This window comes from Thermobia domestica, chromosome 15, assembly GCF_964235325.1.
Source record: "Thermobia domestica chromosome 15, izTheDome1.hap1.1, whole genome shotgun sequence".
NCBI classification, from domain to species: domain Eukaryota; kingdom Metazoa; phylum Arthropoda; class Insecta; order Zygentoma; family Lepismatidae; genus Thermobia; species Thermobia domestica.
The window spans coordinates 59,488,552-59,503,931 of NC_137468.1; the positions used below are offsets into that span (position 1 = coordinate 59,488,552).

The 15,380-nt window shown below is 36.0% G+C and overlaps 1 protein-coding gene across 4 annotated transcripts in view; it reads right to left on the reverse strand.

Moving 5' to 3' along the window:
• LOC145671040 (arf-GAP with coiled-coil, ANK repeat and PH domain-containing protein 2-like) overlaps positions 1 to 13,905 on the reverse strand; it is a 72,512-nt gene extending 58,607 nt beyond the window's left edge. The window contains exons 1-4 of one of the 4 annotated variants that reach the window (XM_081739715.1): positions 13,445 to 13,903; positions 8,382 to 8,439; positions 3,189 to 3,247; positions 1,106 to 1,279 (exon numbers count right to left, since the gene is read on the reverse strand). In XM_081739715.1, coding sequence (XP_081595841.1) covers positions 1,106 to 1,279; positions 3,189 to 3,247; positions 8,382 to 8,439; positions 13,445 to 13,497 — 344 coding nt within the window. In that variant the 5' untranslated portion in view covers positions 13,498 to 13,903. Of the gene's footprint in view, positions 1 to 1,105; positions 1,280 to 3,188; positions 3,248 to 8,371; positions 8,440 to 13,444 lie in introns of those variants that run through there. The other 3 variants (XM_081739714.1, XM_081739718.1, XM_081739717.1) reach the window with 3 other exon arrangements.
• Between the last annotated feature and the right edge of the window lie 1,475 nt (positions 13,906 to 15,380).

Consider the following 15,380-nt stretch of genomic DNA (forward strand, 5'->3'; position numbering starts at 1 on the left):
TAAAAATATATCGTCTTTTTGGACATATTATATCCAATTCTGTACGGGTTACGTAACATGATGATGTGCATAGCCAATTGCATGGAATTCAAGACTCAAATAGTTCTATAATATGATAGGATCATTCATTGGCGTAAGCAACGCATCTCTTGTGAATACGAGCTACCGGAAACAAGGCAGTGAAGCATAATTAACATGCAGTCGAAAGTTAAACAAAACCATACAAATGTAAAACGAGCTGTAAAGGAATTTACAGTCGTTAAAACCACTAATAATTGCCAAAGTTTCTTTCATCAAACCAGTAAGACGATACGTTAATCATATGAGATGAGGACGCCTGTAGTCATCAAAGCTGCCGCCGAAACGATTAGAGAAAATTAATTTAGGAAAACTCCACTACGAACCATGTCGTGCATCATTAGGTTTGACGTATGCGGAAGAAGCAAGTCCCAACAACTTTAAATCAGATATGAATCAAACAGCACGGAGGTTATTGAAATAACACAAATGGTGGCCATTTTTTTCCTTTTTTTTTAAAAAAATTAATTTTAATTTGTGAAGAAGATAGATAGAAATACTATGGAAGGAAAACTGAATTGCATAAATAATATAGCTCTTGGAAACACATTAAAAATTTTCCTAAAGTAGAAACTAGATATCTTCTGAGTCAGTTATAGTTTGGTGAGAAGTGTCATGAGATAGTCTACAATCGAGGATCAAAACACGTGCCGCTATCAAAATAATATATTGGAAAATTAAACTCTTAACCACAACTTTGCTTGCGAAAAACAACGAATATTTTAACGGGCGCCATCGTCCTCAGATAAAGATATATATTTGATACAACACTGGTTAAAGCGCAGAATGTGCTCGAGTTCAATCCACTGAACTATTGCTTGCAGAATATTTTATAGGAAAAAGCTTGCTCTAAGCCTCACTGAAATAACAAGTTCTTAAAACAGACTCGTTACATACAACAGTTTCATTATCGCTAAAACTGGCACATCCCGTGTAAAACACATATAAGTAAAACTAAAGCAAAATATTCGTAATGTATGTTTATAATTTGAAGAACAGAAATGATAGTAGTTGATATGTTACTTACTTTTTAACGAACGAAGTAATATTTTTAAGAACAGTTCGTGAAGCTTGATCCAATAATATTGTATGATATTTATTCATTTCTTGCAAAGCATTTATCATCTTATTCAATGGCATCATTATTTCTTGATCATCTCGAAAGTAAGAGCTTAAGTCCCATAGGCTGTTGGTAAATTGACTATAATAAAAAGAAAGTATATTAGTTGTGCATAATTTATGGTCATGGCATCTGCAAATTATCAATAACCATGTATGTACAGATTACTGTTAATTCCTGTTTTACACTGTTGCCAGACTATTAACTGCTCATCTTTCTAAGTTGGCCACATTTCTATGAAACTTGTTTTTACCTGTAAGACAAACTACAGTGAGTTCCTACAGCAGTGGTGCCCCCCCCCTTATGTCCATGACGCACCCCCCCCCCCCGCAATTGTAAATCCATAGGTGTTCTTCCATGAAAAAAATTTTTTTCGATTAATTTTTACACCCCCTCAAACATATTTATATAGATTTTTAAGCCCCCCAAATATTTCAATGACGCAGTTTGCGTCATAGCCCCCTTGTGGGCACCCCTGCCTACAGTGCAACGTGTTTCTCTTGTAGTCCATACACAGAAAGATTCGTGGCCCCATTTACTGATGGATGCTATGTATATGATGTATATCAAATGAGTAAATAATGACCTACCTCTGTATCTCATGATAAACTTCTTGTTAATCTGTGTGCATCACATTGGACTACACTGGGTCCTTTCTCAACACCTGCTACTACGGTTGTGACCCTGAATTTACTTCCTTTACATTGTTGAAGTAGTTGTCCTACAACATTATGAAAAACATAGTATCATCTGAAAACTATAAATGCATTGCTTATAAAACTCCAATTCCTTCACTTTAAGAATTTGAGGTAAGTTTCTTCCACATTCTTCATATATGAATGTTTTAAGAAACGTGTCTATCCTTTTACTTACAAATGTTGTATCTACAAAAGTGATATTCGCAATGTAAAACAATGGTTTTTAAATGCCACAAAATTATTTACGGGCAAAAATGCACAGTGAGTTTCAAGGCACGAAGCGATATTCTTAAGAATCTGTTAAAAAAGACAGGCATATTCCTTAAACGTTTATATGCGATGGACGCGCAAAAAACATTGAGCCACAAATTCTTCAAGTGAAGGTTTTTCTTTTAAGCTTCTTTTAGTTTAACGTCCCGGAGACTGTGATAATGAGACAGGCGATAATGATGGAATGACGAAAGTGGGAAGAAATAGATCCCCAGAAAACTCACGCACACAGAGTATGTGCACCAGAAAACCCACTTGGTGGGAGCTGGGATCGAACCAGGGACCTCATGCACCAGAGGTGAGCCTCCTGACACTGAGCCAACGTGATCTTCCTTGAAGTGTAGGAGTAGAAGTGTAGTAAGCCATACATCATAAGTTAAAGTTTCCAGATGAACCTATGTTTTTCCTAATTTTATAAAGCAACAAATCCTACAATGTAAGTAAATTCAGGTTCACAAACGTAGGAGGTGTTGAGAAAGGATTCAGGACAGTCCGATATGATGCACACAGATTAACAACAAGTTTGTCACAAGATGCAGTTGTATGTCATTATTACCTCATTTACGGCCCTAGTTGAAACACATAAAAAGCTAGTCATTGTGTGCTTATTGACTAATCCATGAAATAATCGGGGAAACAAAACTATATGACCTCTAACAAAGTACAATCCTACCATCTACTATTTGAAGTCATTTAAACGTGGAGAAACAAGTAAAATTTCAACTTGATACTGCAATGCTTAAAAAAAATAATGCATCTATTTCGGGAGCTCTATTCCTTATCGACAGTCAGAATTGCAACTAGCATAAATGTGAATTCTTTGTCTCTCTGAAGCTTTCCTTTCAATTCCATTCAGCTACGTCAGCTAAATTCTTAAGGTACATTCTTCTCAATTCATTGTTTGTATTTCATTGCCTCGAAATGGTTAACTCATAGTTTATTATTTGTTCTCAAATGACTTGCAGTTTCAATTCTGATTCAGTAACAAAAATGTATACGCCTAGTTCTGGTATACAACTTACCTTTGTTGAGCCACATAGTTCTTTCCTACATCAACCATAAGGCCACACATCTTCAGCACCTGATGAAACAAATAAAGAAATGACAAGACGCATGAAAGCTTCAATTTTTTTTTCTATTTTATTTTTTTTTATTTTTTTAAAGAGTTCACAAACCATATTTTACAACACAATATTCATTAGCTTTTCTACAGAGGTAGTCCTCCACTTAATTCATTGACTTAGCGTTTAACAGTCCTTCATTGACTCTAGCAAATCTTTATTATAAGTACATATTTCATTTACTTAACGTTTAACCGTCCACCATTGATTAGCAAATCTTTATTATAAATGCACACTTCATTTACTCAACGTTTAAAGATTCTTTATTGATTATTAGTAAATCTTTATTATAAATATATACTTCATTTACTTAACGTTTACCAAGTTTGTTTCATGCATTTCTCCCTAATTCTTGTTCCAAGTAGCAATTAGTAAATAGTTTGCAACCCAAAGCAAACTTGGATGACCCAGAACATGGAAATCAATAGCATCTTGAGAGGAAAATATTTCACATACGTACTACCCAAGTCATGGTCTAGGGGGGCGCGGTGGCTCAGTGGTAGAGCGTTCACCTCTGGTGCTTGGGGTCCCGGGTTCGATCCCAGCCCCCGCCAAGTGAACTTTGTGGTGGACAAACACCGTGCTCGTGGGTTTTCTCGGAGTTCTCCCGTTTCCTCCCACTTTCTTCATTCCATCATCTCTCATCTTCACCGTCTCCTTTAGCCTAACCGGCATAACCGTGGGACGTAAAACTCAAAGATTTCCAAGTCATGGTCTACTTCTATGCCAAAATGAGATGAGTTCTGTCCATTTCGTACGATGTATACTGACTTTTTAAAAAAGAAACAGGTAACAGTGTCACATGTTTTATTACGTGAAGGAGCTTGGCTTGCATGGCATATATATATATATATATATATATATATTTCAATACTGAAAGCAGTAGCAAATTTCTATCACTTCCGGTTTTAGTATACATAGGTTAGAATGGAGATAGAATAATATCTCTGGGGCGGTTAATCAATTGCAGAAAATTGGTTGTCAATATCTATTATCTTTTTTTCGATCAACATTGAAACAGTAGTTGATTTCTGCTACTTCCGTGTTGAATAAATGATTAAGGGAGAGGACAGTACATCAGGATTTGCCTAAGTAAACCTAGTCTGAAAAATCCTACTGGGTTTTTTTGGCCTGGGCCCACCTGAAAAAAAAAAAAAAATTAAAACCCACCTGGGTTTTTGAGCTTTTCGTTAGTATATTATTGGTACAACTAAAATTATCGCATTGAAAGTTATTTTTATCAGGTTTTGGACTTCCTTTGGGCGAATTAGATGCGTTCACGTTAAGGTATACAACAACATTCAACCTCAGACCTTTATAAAGTTCTGAATGCACTAAATAAATAAATAAATAAATAAAACCTTAACTTGAAGTAATTATAAAACAAATTAACGAATGGATCGTGTTTATAGCCTACTTGACGTAAAATATGCAATTTTATATTTTAGGAAATACTTTCCGTGAATAATGTACTCGCCGATTAGGCAACGCCGAGGGACGTTACCCCTCATACATTTGACGGGTTTAAGGCCATAGGTGCCGGTACTACCAGTAACTATGTAAATACATTAGTAAAACTATTAGTATTATTTCTGCCTTTGATGGAAACACAAGTTCTTCAGTAAAATTTGGTTTTCCACCAACAACAGTTTAGTTCAGTCATTTGTTGCTACTCTTCAAAAAGCATCCTGTGGAATCCACACCAACAATAGCGTTAAAATTCTTGTCAATTTAAGACGCTTAATGTTCGGAGTTTCGAAGATTACGTAACGCTTACTATTTCAGATGTTGAATTCAAACTTCCGTACTAGTGGAAGTTTCGATGTACAGTAAAGAAGATTGCATTTTCGGGAAAAAAAAAAAGTCATGAAAGAACTGCTCGGGAAATTCCCGCAACTGAACGCACAAAGCATCGGAAATGAATACTTCAACAATACAATTATTTATTTTACGCTGGAAGATATTTAACTTCATTTAAGACATTTTGATTTATTTACTCTAGAAAATATGAATTATTTTTGTTAATTGTTTTAAATTAATTTTGGAGAAAGAAGCGTCTTGCAACAAGAGCTCGGAAATCTCCGTAATTGAACGCACAAAGCATCGGAAGTGAACTTCAACAATAAACCCATTTATTTTACGCTGGAAGATATTTATTCCATATAAGACATTTTGAAACACTTATTTTATAAAACATGAATTATACCTTTGTGTTAAATAAATATATTTCGTATTCATATTTGGCGAACGTGACTGAGGCTCCCGGGATGACTCGATCTATATTTGTTCGTTTGTCTGCATGTACCATACACACTACAGGGTACAACTTTTGATCTTTTAAGTTTAAATTTTCAGAGTACAAGCACGAGATACTAAATTTCCTGTATAGATTTTGGCGGCATACCAACGTAAAATTTCAAAACGGGAGCTATTGTTTTCAAAATTACGAGTATCCATGCTATAGGGTGCAATTTTCGAACTTTAACGTTGAAACTTTGAGGGTAGAAGCACGAGACATTCTAAATTTGCTATGTACATATTCTCGGCGATCCAATGTACAATTTCAAAATGGCAGCAATTTTCTTCAAAACGCAGTGAATAGAAAATGATTGCAGGTTGTGACAATGACAATCTTCAAATATGAATCCTATTTTAACATTTTTACCCCAAAGACATTGAAATATTTCGAAAAACCCAATTAAACCCGAAAAAAAAAAAAAAAAACTATATGAGCCTAGGTGAGTTGGGTTCTTATCAAACCCTGCAGTACATTTTCTTAGAACGCTAAATCAATTCCGAAGAAACGTTTCTCGGTATCTCTTATTGATTTTACCCTACGTAAGTCAATATTGAAACCGAAAGATGCAGTTTTTTTTTTTTTTTTTTTTTTTTTTTTTTTTTTTTTTTTTTTTTTTTTTTTTAAAGGTAGAGAGTTGTTAAGGCTGGAGATAAAATACATTCTTGGAATCCATAATCGATTGCAGCAAACCGCATCTCGCTATCTATTACAGTTTTTTTGGACTATAGTAATCGACACAAAAATCGGAAGTGACTGATTTCTGCCATTTTCGGTTTGTATATTATCTCAATCAACGAACTCAATTCCCACCTCTAACCCTCTAAATCCTGGCCAAAATTGATGGCAATCCATGAAGCAGTTCTTGAGACTTCTTTTTCCTCCCAGACGGACGGATCGACACGCGTACAAACAAGATAAATATATAAAGGCGTTTTGGCAATCCAAGTTCTATAGAAAGGAAAGTCAAATGAAGGATTAAAATTAAGGTCATCGTTTAACTTAATTTTCAAATAATTACTACCGAAATATATCGTATCCAATTTCCTTCTATATCTAAACATGTCTCTCATTTGATTATTTGACACCATAAAATGTAGTCTTTATTTCAAATACCTTCAATGAAAAATGAACTTCATAGCGACGTAAGATGACACGAACTAGGCAGAGTTATGTCCTTAGTCAGTATTATTCCTGTAACGTATCTGGTGACGATGCTATGGATACCCGAAACGACTTGGCATATTTCACAGACATAAATGTCGGTGCCCGGATAGTAGGTGCGAGGATTTTCAAAAGTGAGGTGGCGATAGGATTTCCAAGGATAGCAGTCTTTCATGTGCATCGCGAACAGACGAGGCAAAAGACAATATCCTGCACAAAGGCGTTTTCTTGGCGTAAAACAAGCATACGGGAAGGGCTGATGACAATTCAGCAGAATTGTGCAAGCAAACAGCAGAGGTACAATAACATAATTAATAGTTGAATTCAATACTGGCAATCAGACATCCGTCTCGTAAGACACTATCCGTCGAAACCTAGTATTAATGAGCTATTACAACCAACATCATACAAGAATGCTCATGTTAACAGCAAGTAGGAAGAACCGTTGCATTCAGTTTGCCAAGGATCATCGATACCGGGCTGTTGAGCAATGGACGAGTCCGATGAATCTCGTTTCACTTTGTTCTATGCTGATGGGAACATCTGAGTGTAACGAAAATACCATGAGCCCATACACTAGCAGCATCATGTGTGGCGACCACAGGAGAATGTCGGAAGTGTAACGGTGGGAAAACTATTTTCTTGGGATGGACTAGAGTACTCGTGCCGAGTCGTGAAACCTGGGCTCTAAACCAAACATAGAAATATTTTGCTTGAGCTCCAATGCATTGGGAAACTTCGGTACAATTCGTAGAGCCGCTTCCCGAGCGCACACTTGGGGAAACGTCAAACAGCTGAAATTCACCAGCAATGTTGCCAAACTTTGAAGACATAATGAGTATATATATATATATAAACATTTAAAAATTACCAATAACACTGCAAAACAATAATCACTGTAACAAATAGTCTAAAATGGTAATAGTAGCACGAATAGTAACAACGAAAATACAACACAACAAGAAACAATTAACAAAACGGAACTTGGCGCCAATCCGACAACACTGTACTCTCGGGAGATGTCTTCCGTGTAGAGCGAGAGACGACACTGACAAAATTTGATGGGTGGGGATTGGTGACCGGAACACACCCTCACGTTCTACTGGGTGGTGAAATCGATAGATCTAGGTCAAGCTTCACGACTCGGCGTGATTACTATAGGTCCTCTAATAACTGTTGATGGGCACATGAACGCCAGGGACTATTTGCAATTTGTTGGCGAACACATACGCTGCAACTGGCATTTCGAGCGGAAAAACTGCTTATTCAAAAGAAAGAAAAAAAAAGCAATGCACCACGCCACTCACAGCCTGGTATCATACCATAGTCGCTCCAGTAGAATGACAATGCGTTTATTGCTCGCATGACCCTCCTAGACCCTGATCTCAACCTTATTTAGCATGTATGGGATATGGTAGAGCGGACAATTGAAGCACGATATCCTCCATGACAGTTGATATGTGTGGTATATTAATAGCACTCCTTCAGAGCGATAGCAGGAACTTGTAGCATCGTTACTATGATGAATCAAAGCAGTTCTGCGATGCAGCTGAGGCCCAACAAGGTACCAGATAAATGTCTAATTTCTTGACTACTCAGTATGCATCACCATTATAATACTCACACACACTTACTTTATCAAGCTTTTGCTCCAACTGATCTATATTGGCTTCCTGTTCCTCCAACACAGCTCTACAAAAATAAAAAATAAATAAAAATTAGTAATTTCTTGGTTATAATAATTTCGTACTACTAAATCAATCACATTAAGCGTTTGTTTTCGTTACACTACACATAGAGATGATATTAATAGTTGTTTATTCATAGAAATGAACGAGCAAACTCACTCTATCTCTTGCAACCTTTTTTATATAATTGAATAATATCGGCTATCGCTGAAACCTTTGTCAGCACTTATTTCTTCCTAATATAAAAACCAAAAATAACTTTCATAAAAATTCCACGGTAATAACAAAAGAATCTTTATATATATATATAAAAAAAAAAAAAAAAAGAATGTGATAGTAATAGGACGAAATTATAAGGTAGTTCAGATGATCCTGTTTTTCAGAATAAATTCTCCAAGTACATCTACAACAGCTGAATCAAGCTTTTTAAGAAGAAATCGGTGCTGACGAAGGTAATACTCGTAGCAACAACTGACGTTATATAATAATAAAGAAGATTACAAGACAGTCCAAACATTCATTTGTAAGTTATATTACCCTATAGTATCCGTTAATAAATGTTTGAACCTATGTTATAGAGAGCAAGTTTATGTAAATATAAAGTACAGTTTAAATACATATTATTTATTTATTTATTAATATATAATATTAATTATTATTATATATTTATTTTAAGCTTACTTATTTTGTTTCCTTCCGCAATATTTGGGATAGAAACGATCCCACCCTCAGGCAACGTAAATTGATTTCATATTTACCTACTTCTTTTCCTTTTCGCACTGTAAATCCCTAAAACTTCTACTTTCTTACAAGCTTGAAATAAATAGTAGACTTGAAAATATACAATTAGTATATACAATAGACAATGGAATGTTATATATTTTCAAGTTCACTAATTTCTTCGAAGTTTGCAATAAGGTAGAAAATTTTAGGGATCCATAATGCAAAAAGAACAATATATAAATAAATGTCTGCTTATGTCACTTGAGGATGGCGATTATTCCTATCCCCGAAATATTGCAAAGAAAATACACTCATCCCGAAAAAAAAAAAAAAAGACACAAAACTGGTAAACTTAAAATTATAATACATACTTCTTACATTAAATGCCATTTTATTCATCTACATGTTCCTGTAACATCTACATGTTCCTGTAAGTGAACGGTATGTGCTAAATATTTCAAATATTTATTCGAAATTTGAAATATTGGCCTCACAAAGCGTAGTCTTTAACGCTCTCGCCTTTCGTGCGAGCGGTCCAGGATCGATTCTCGGTGAGGACACTCGGTCGAAAAGGTAACAACTTCTTCAGTCCAATCATCCTAAGTGAGGTTTCCCTGGATTTTCCCCACTCATACCAGACAAATGCTGAGATGAACCTGGCAAAATGCCGGGATGGCACCTCACAAAATTAACATGCAAAGAATACAGTAGTATGTCTCAACTACAAAAGGGAGGGTTTCGGAAGATTTGTGTAGTCAATTAATTTTACTTAACAAACAACAAGGAGTTTGAAAATCATATCCATTCTTTCGTCCTATACGTTGTTTAGCTCAAAGAGGGAAAAAGGAATTTTAAAAAAAATAATCACGAGGGAACATATGTTATGGCAATTTCTTGAATATCATTTTCAACAGAAAAGAACGTCTTTTTCCTGGTGAGGGATTTTAACTACTAGTTATTTTATACTTCGATCGGCAGCAAAGAACTGTTTCATTGCTAGAACTTTAGTAACGAATGGAGGAACTGCTCTCAGTCGCTGCACGTTAACCGCGTTTAAACTAATTCATCCTGTCTGCTGTCTTCTGAGGCAAAATTTTACAACAGTCATGACACCAACTTTAATTTCTTAGGAGGGCAAAGGAGGACACACATTTTTGGGGGGTGGCTATTTTGCATACCAAAAGTGATAGTTTTATGATATTTGACTTAAATCACAGTACAACGTGTATTATGTTGTTGTTTTCATATTACATAATTATAAATTAAATTTATTTTTAGTAAAATTTGCAACTAACGAATAAGGTAACGACTCTATATAAAATATTCGATTCTCGGTGAGAGAACATTGACATTTCAACCAGGACCGGATTAAGGGGGGATACAGCCCCGGGCCTCCATTGTTATCAAAATTCAACTAGTTATCTAGAAAGAATCATGAAGATACAATCATCATTATTTTAAAAAATGACCAAAAATATGAAACATATTCCCTTAATTTTCCTACTGAACTTTCACAGAAATGTATTAGGTTAAGTCAAAAGGGTCCCACATTATTTTTCTAACCCTCCAGATGGGTTAGCCCAGCCCTGATTTGGACCTATAACATTGGTTCGAATTCCACGTTAAATGATCTGTCTGCATTTTATATATAGACTCGGTGCTGAGAAAGACACTAAACCCCTTTCTAAACAACCTAATTGAAGATACCTTAGAGAACCCAGACTTAACTGATTACACCACCACCTATCAGAGTTCGAAAAAATGGTTCGAATAAAATTTACATATTTACCCCCTAGAATCCAAATCTGCAACTAAAACGACGGAGTTCCCGTATTAGTTTTCCCCAGTCCCGCCCTAAGTGGGGAAGCAGAGGTTAATTTTATCATACGTAAATTTCTCTCTGCAAAATATTAACCTTTTATTTCGTACATTTTCTTTTTCGTCCGATGCTTGTTTCTCAAGATATTTGGCAGCATAAAGTAACAAAATTCACCCCAATCTAGCATCGTAAATCGTATTTCATCATATTCCCCCCCCCCAAAAAAAAAAGAAAAAAAAAACACCTCAGGTTTCTGTAGGGCCCATACGTACCAACTGTCATGAACTATTGCCTATGAAAGTGTTCCAATATTTAGCGCTTCTTTCAACGCAAGTAAAATCGACTCCTGTTTCTATTTCACATTTTGAAGTTGCCCCTGCTTCTCTCCAATAGAGGTATTTCTGAGACACCACTGGTTTTCGAAAATTTCACCGTTTGTTTCTTGATGTTCACTTTCGTACTTCTCTGTAGTTTCAAACATTTACTATTCCTTTTGAGTTGCAGCATGGGAAAATCCTTGCATTGAAGTATTAATGAACTCGTGTAGCTCCCAAACGGTAAAAAGAGGTGACAAAGTGTTTCCTCCCGAAGTTGTTCAAAATTTAGCGATTGTTTCAATGGGGGCAAAAAAAAATCCCCGTTTGCATTTAAAATTTTGAACTTGTTCCCCCAACAGAGGAATTCCTGAGACGCCTCTGATGTCAGAAACATCATATCAATTCGGCATATGCACTTTGGTAATTTTGTTGTTGTTTCAAAGATTTCTGTGCACTAGAACCTGAGTTACGGATTTCATGAATTGCCTTGTACAGCTAGAGATTGGTGTCCCGGTTTTTCGTTTACAAAATCTGGCAACCCTAACCAAAGGTAACATTGGCATAAGTAAACAATTGTTGGGAAATAGTCTTAAAGGAATATAGACAATTTACAACAGTACCGATAATGTTTATTATACAGAACTAATTATTTGGATAATTTTTTCCTAGGTCTATTTGTGTATATTTCAAACAACCGGGCGGCTACGGTGGCTAAGTAGTGGAAAGTTCATCTATGCGTGGGTCTGTGGATGGATCCCAGTTTCTGCCCAGTAGGCTTTGTGGTGGACAAACAGTGTAGGGGTTTTCCTCTTTACTCCACCATTATCATTCATCTCATTATCACAGTTCCTCTTAGTTTTGAAGCATAATCGTGCGACGTTAAATGTTGTTTTTGATTTGATCTTATCATACCGTCCCTTTCAGCAGCGAGGCTATATGGACTTACAGCTTAACGTACGATAAGAACAACTTGGCCTCCCCTCGGAAATCGAACTCGTTTCTCCCAGGCCAAATGTGTGTATGTTAACCGCTTGGCCACGAGGAAGCTCAGAAACGTTAAATAAAATCCAAAAACAGAAAAGAATCGAGGTGCTATTCAAGTCTGGGTATCCATATATTTGTAAAATTTACAGAACAAATATTGAATGTTATTTCAAAGAGGAATATGTAAGTAATAAAACTGTATGGGATCTTACCTCTGACATCCCTAATTATGTTAATGACATGAGGCATCTAGTATCATAAGGAACACAATGTATTTCCACTATCCTCATTTACGCATACCCACCGTCGCTGACGCGGCTTGCTCCCTATGAATGCAGCCCGTGAGGGACTCTCCAGCTTTTACGGCCCTGACTCGGTTAGATAGCATTCGTGCTTTGTAATCGACACCCAACACATGTTGGTTATTGTTTCTTGTCCTATCGTTTTCACACAAGATATATCCGCACAAGATGTTTTAAGCTCTCGAAGTAAATTTATAGGTACTAGAAGTCCATTTTCTTAAGAAAGAAGTCATAATTAATGAATTAAAGTAAAGATAGGTATCTAAACAAGGATATCACGAATAAAGAGACAGTATCAAACAACGGCTGCCGCAATTTTAATTACATTTTTGAAAACTGCAATGTCTTAACAACTGTGACTACATGAAATATCACTGAAAAATGTTCGGAAATGTCCCTAATTTTACACATATTTTTACATATTAAGCGTGTATCATTGTTTTACTCTTTAAAAGCAATGAATGCAGAACTAAAAAATGTTTGTGACAGTTATGTAGTTATTATGCCTTGTCCTTGCACAACCAATTTACTTTACAGGAGCACTCCAAGGCGGCGATTTTCATTTCATTTGATTCACTTTTGTCTACAATATAATTTTATGCATTAATAAGCGGAGAGCCATACATACAACTGCATCTTGTACAGGTTCAAATGGGTGGGTAACTCTATCTAAATATTATTATTATTAAGAATGCTGTTATACGTCATAAATCAGTGTCAGTATCATCTAAAATAACGTGTGTTGCTGTAGAATACAGAATGAATCATTTTACAGCCATTATATCACTTTTTCCAATCTGTTTATTACCGCTGAGGATTCCACTTCTCAAAGATATGGCTGAGAACTATTCCATTTATTCTTACCTGAATTTAGGCGAATCCCGAAGACATTCTTCAAATTCTATTATTGGTTTCATGTTTCTTCTACACTAAATCACAACAATCAATTCATATAAAATACACTTTCGGCACTACAAGCGCTCTTCGTGTCACTGGCATAAACAACAGTTACACAGCCTACATTCTGTTCTGCTACTTGCACATCTGTACTATGACTGTAACGAGGACGTGATGAGTAATCTGTGTTTTTGTCGCCCACTTCATTCGCGAACAGCCTGGTAGAGGAGGGACACGGAAGAGAAAAACAACAGAATGATATCAGAATTGAATCAAAAAACAAAGTACCGATTTAAAATAAAATAAATAATAAGACCTATATTGGTGAAAATAGCAAGATTACGTGGAAATGTAAATGGTTATTCTGGTATTTGTAAAAGTATCGACCTTGAATCTATTCTGTAAAGCTGGACTGGCAATAATCTGATGTAAATGAGGGACAAGACCAATATTGGCGTCACTTACGAGTTGAATGAGTCATACAAATATGGAATTGAACTTTGCTCTAGACCCACAGCTTCCAAAAAGATCCTCTTGTTTGTTTAGCACTGTACAAGAATAACTAAACACACCCACAAGAGAAAGATATGTTGTAGTCAAACCAAAAGAGAAGTTATTGGAACTTTGTGTTCAGCTACTTCACAGTAGTCTAAATTAAAACGGTAAATAGTTGTAAAATTTGTTCACATTTAAAGTATCTAGCACCGTAATTAGTTAAACTAATTAAACTATAACATTTTTCTTATGAGAATGAGTTTAGTGCTTATGTAATTTAGCCGAGATCGTGCCCAAGAGGGGACATAATAGAGGATGTATCTTTAAAGGAATTAAATGAAATGAAATATTTTATTTTATAGTCCCACGATTATGCCCGTTAGCAGCGCCGGATTTAGCATTTTGGCGCCCCTAGGCCCAATAATTTTTTCCACCCCCTAGTCTGGTTAAAGTTACTTTCTTAAAAACCTTCATTAAAAAATTATATCAGGCCTAGACGTATTCCTTAAACACCACTCCGCGATGGAATTTCATCTGCAATGAACTTCAAAATCAGAATGCTTTATTAGCCTGATTTTTTAATCAATTCAAAAAATATGTTAAGTTATGGCTATTTTTATTTCTAGATATTTTTTATTTTTTTCTCTCGACCGTGCGCCCCCTGGGAGCTTGCGCCCATAGGCCCGGGCCTATTGGGAAATCCGGCCCTGCCCGTTAGGACAAGGGGCTGTGTGTTTAAGCTTTGGTCAGTGTTTCTTTTGTTCTAATATCCAATCCAAAGTCATGGATAATGTTGTTTAGGACAAGAGGAATGGATTATGAAGGCAAGTGAATGATCATGGAAGAATTGGTGAAATAAAATTGTGAAAGGAAACGGGAGCATCCAGTGGTATTATTCTAATTTTTATCAACCGGTTCTGTATATATAATATCTCTCTCCCTCTCTTTATACATATAGGCTTATGGGATGATCAATTCCGGAATTTTTTCTTTCCGGAACCCGGAAAGTAAAATCGAAAAAGTCCAGAATGTAAAAAATTCCGATTTCAGAAAAATCCGGATTCCGGAAAATTTTGGCGACCTCTGAGAGAGTGAGAGAAATAGTAGATGATGGACAGGCAGATAAATAGATATAACACGTTGGCATATTTCTTCCTCGTTGACAGCAACATGGTCGCATTACTAGGTGAAAGTCAGATGGTGCGAGGGTGTTTCCTCTCGACGTTTCTCCCATTGTGCGCTTGTTTCAATGGAGGCACAACCAACCCCTGCAGATAACCTCCGTTGAAGATATTCATGATACGCCACTAGTGTCTCTACTATTTTTATTGCATTCTACACATACGATTTGGTAGTTCAATTGTTGTTTGACGGCTCTATGTGCATTATTAGCTGAAATAAAGGCCTG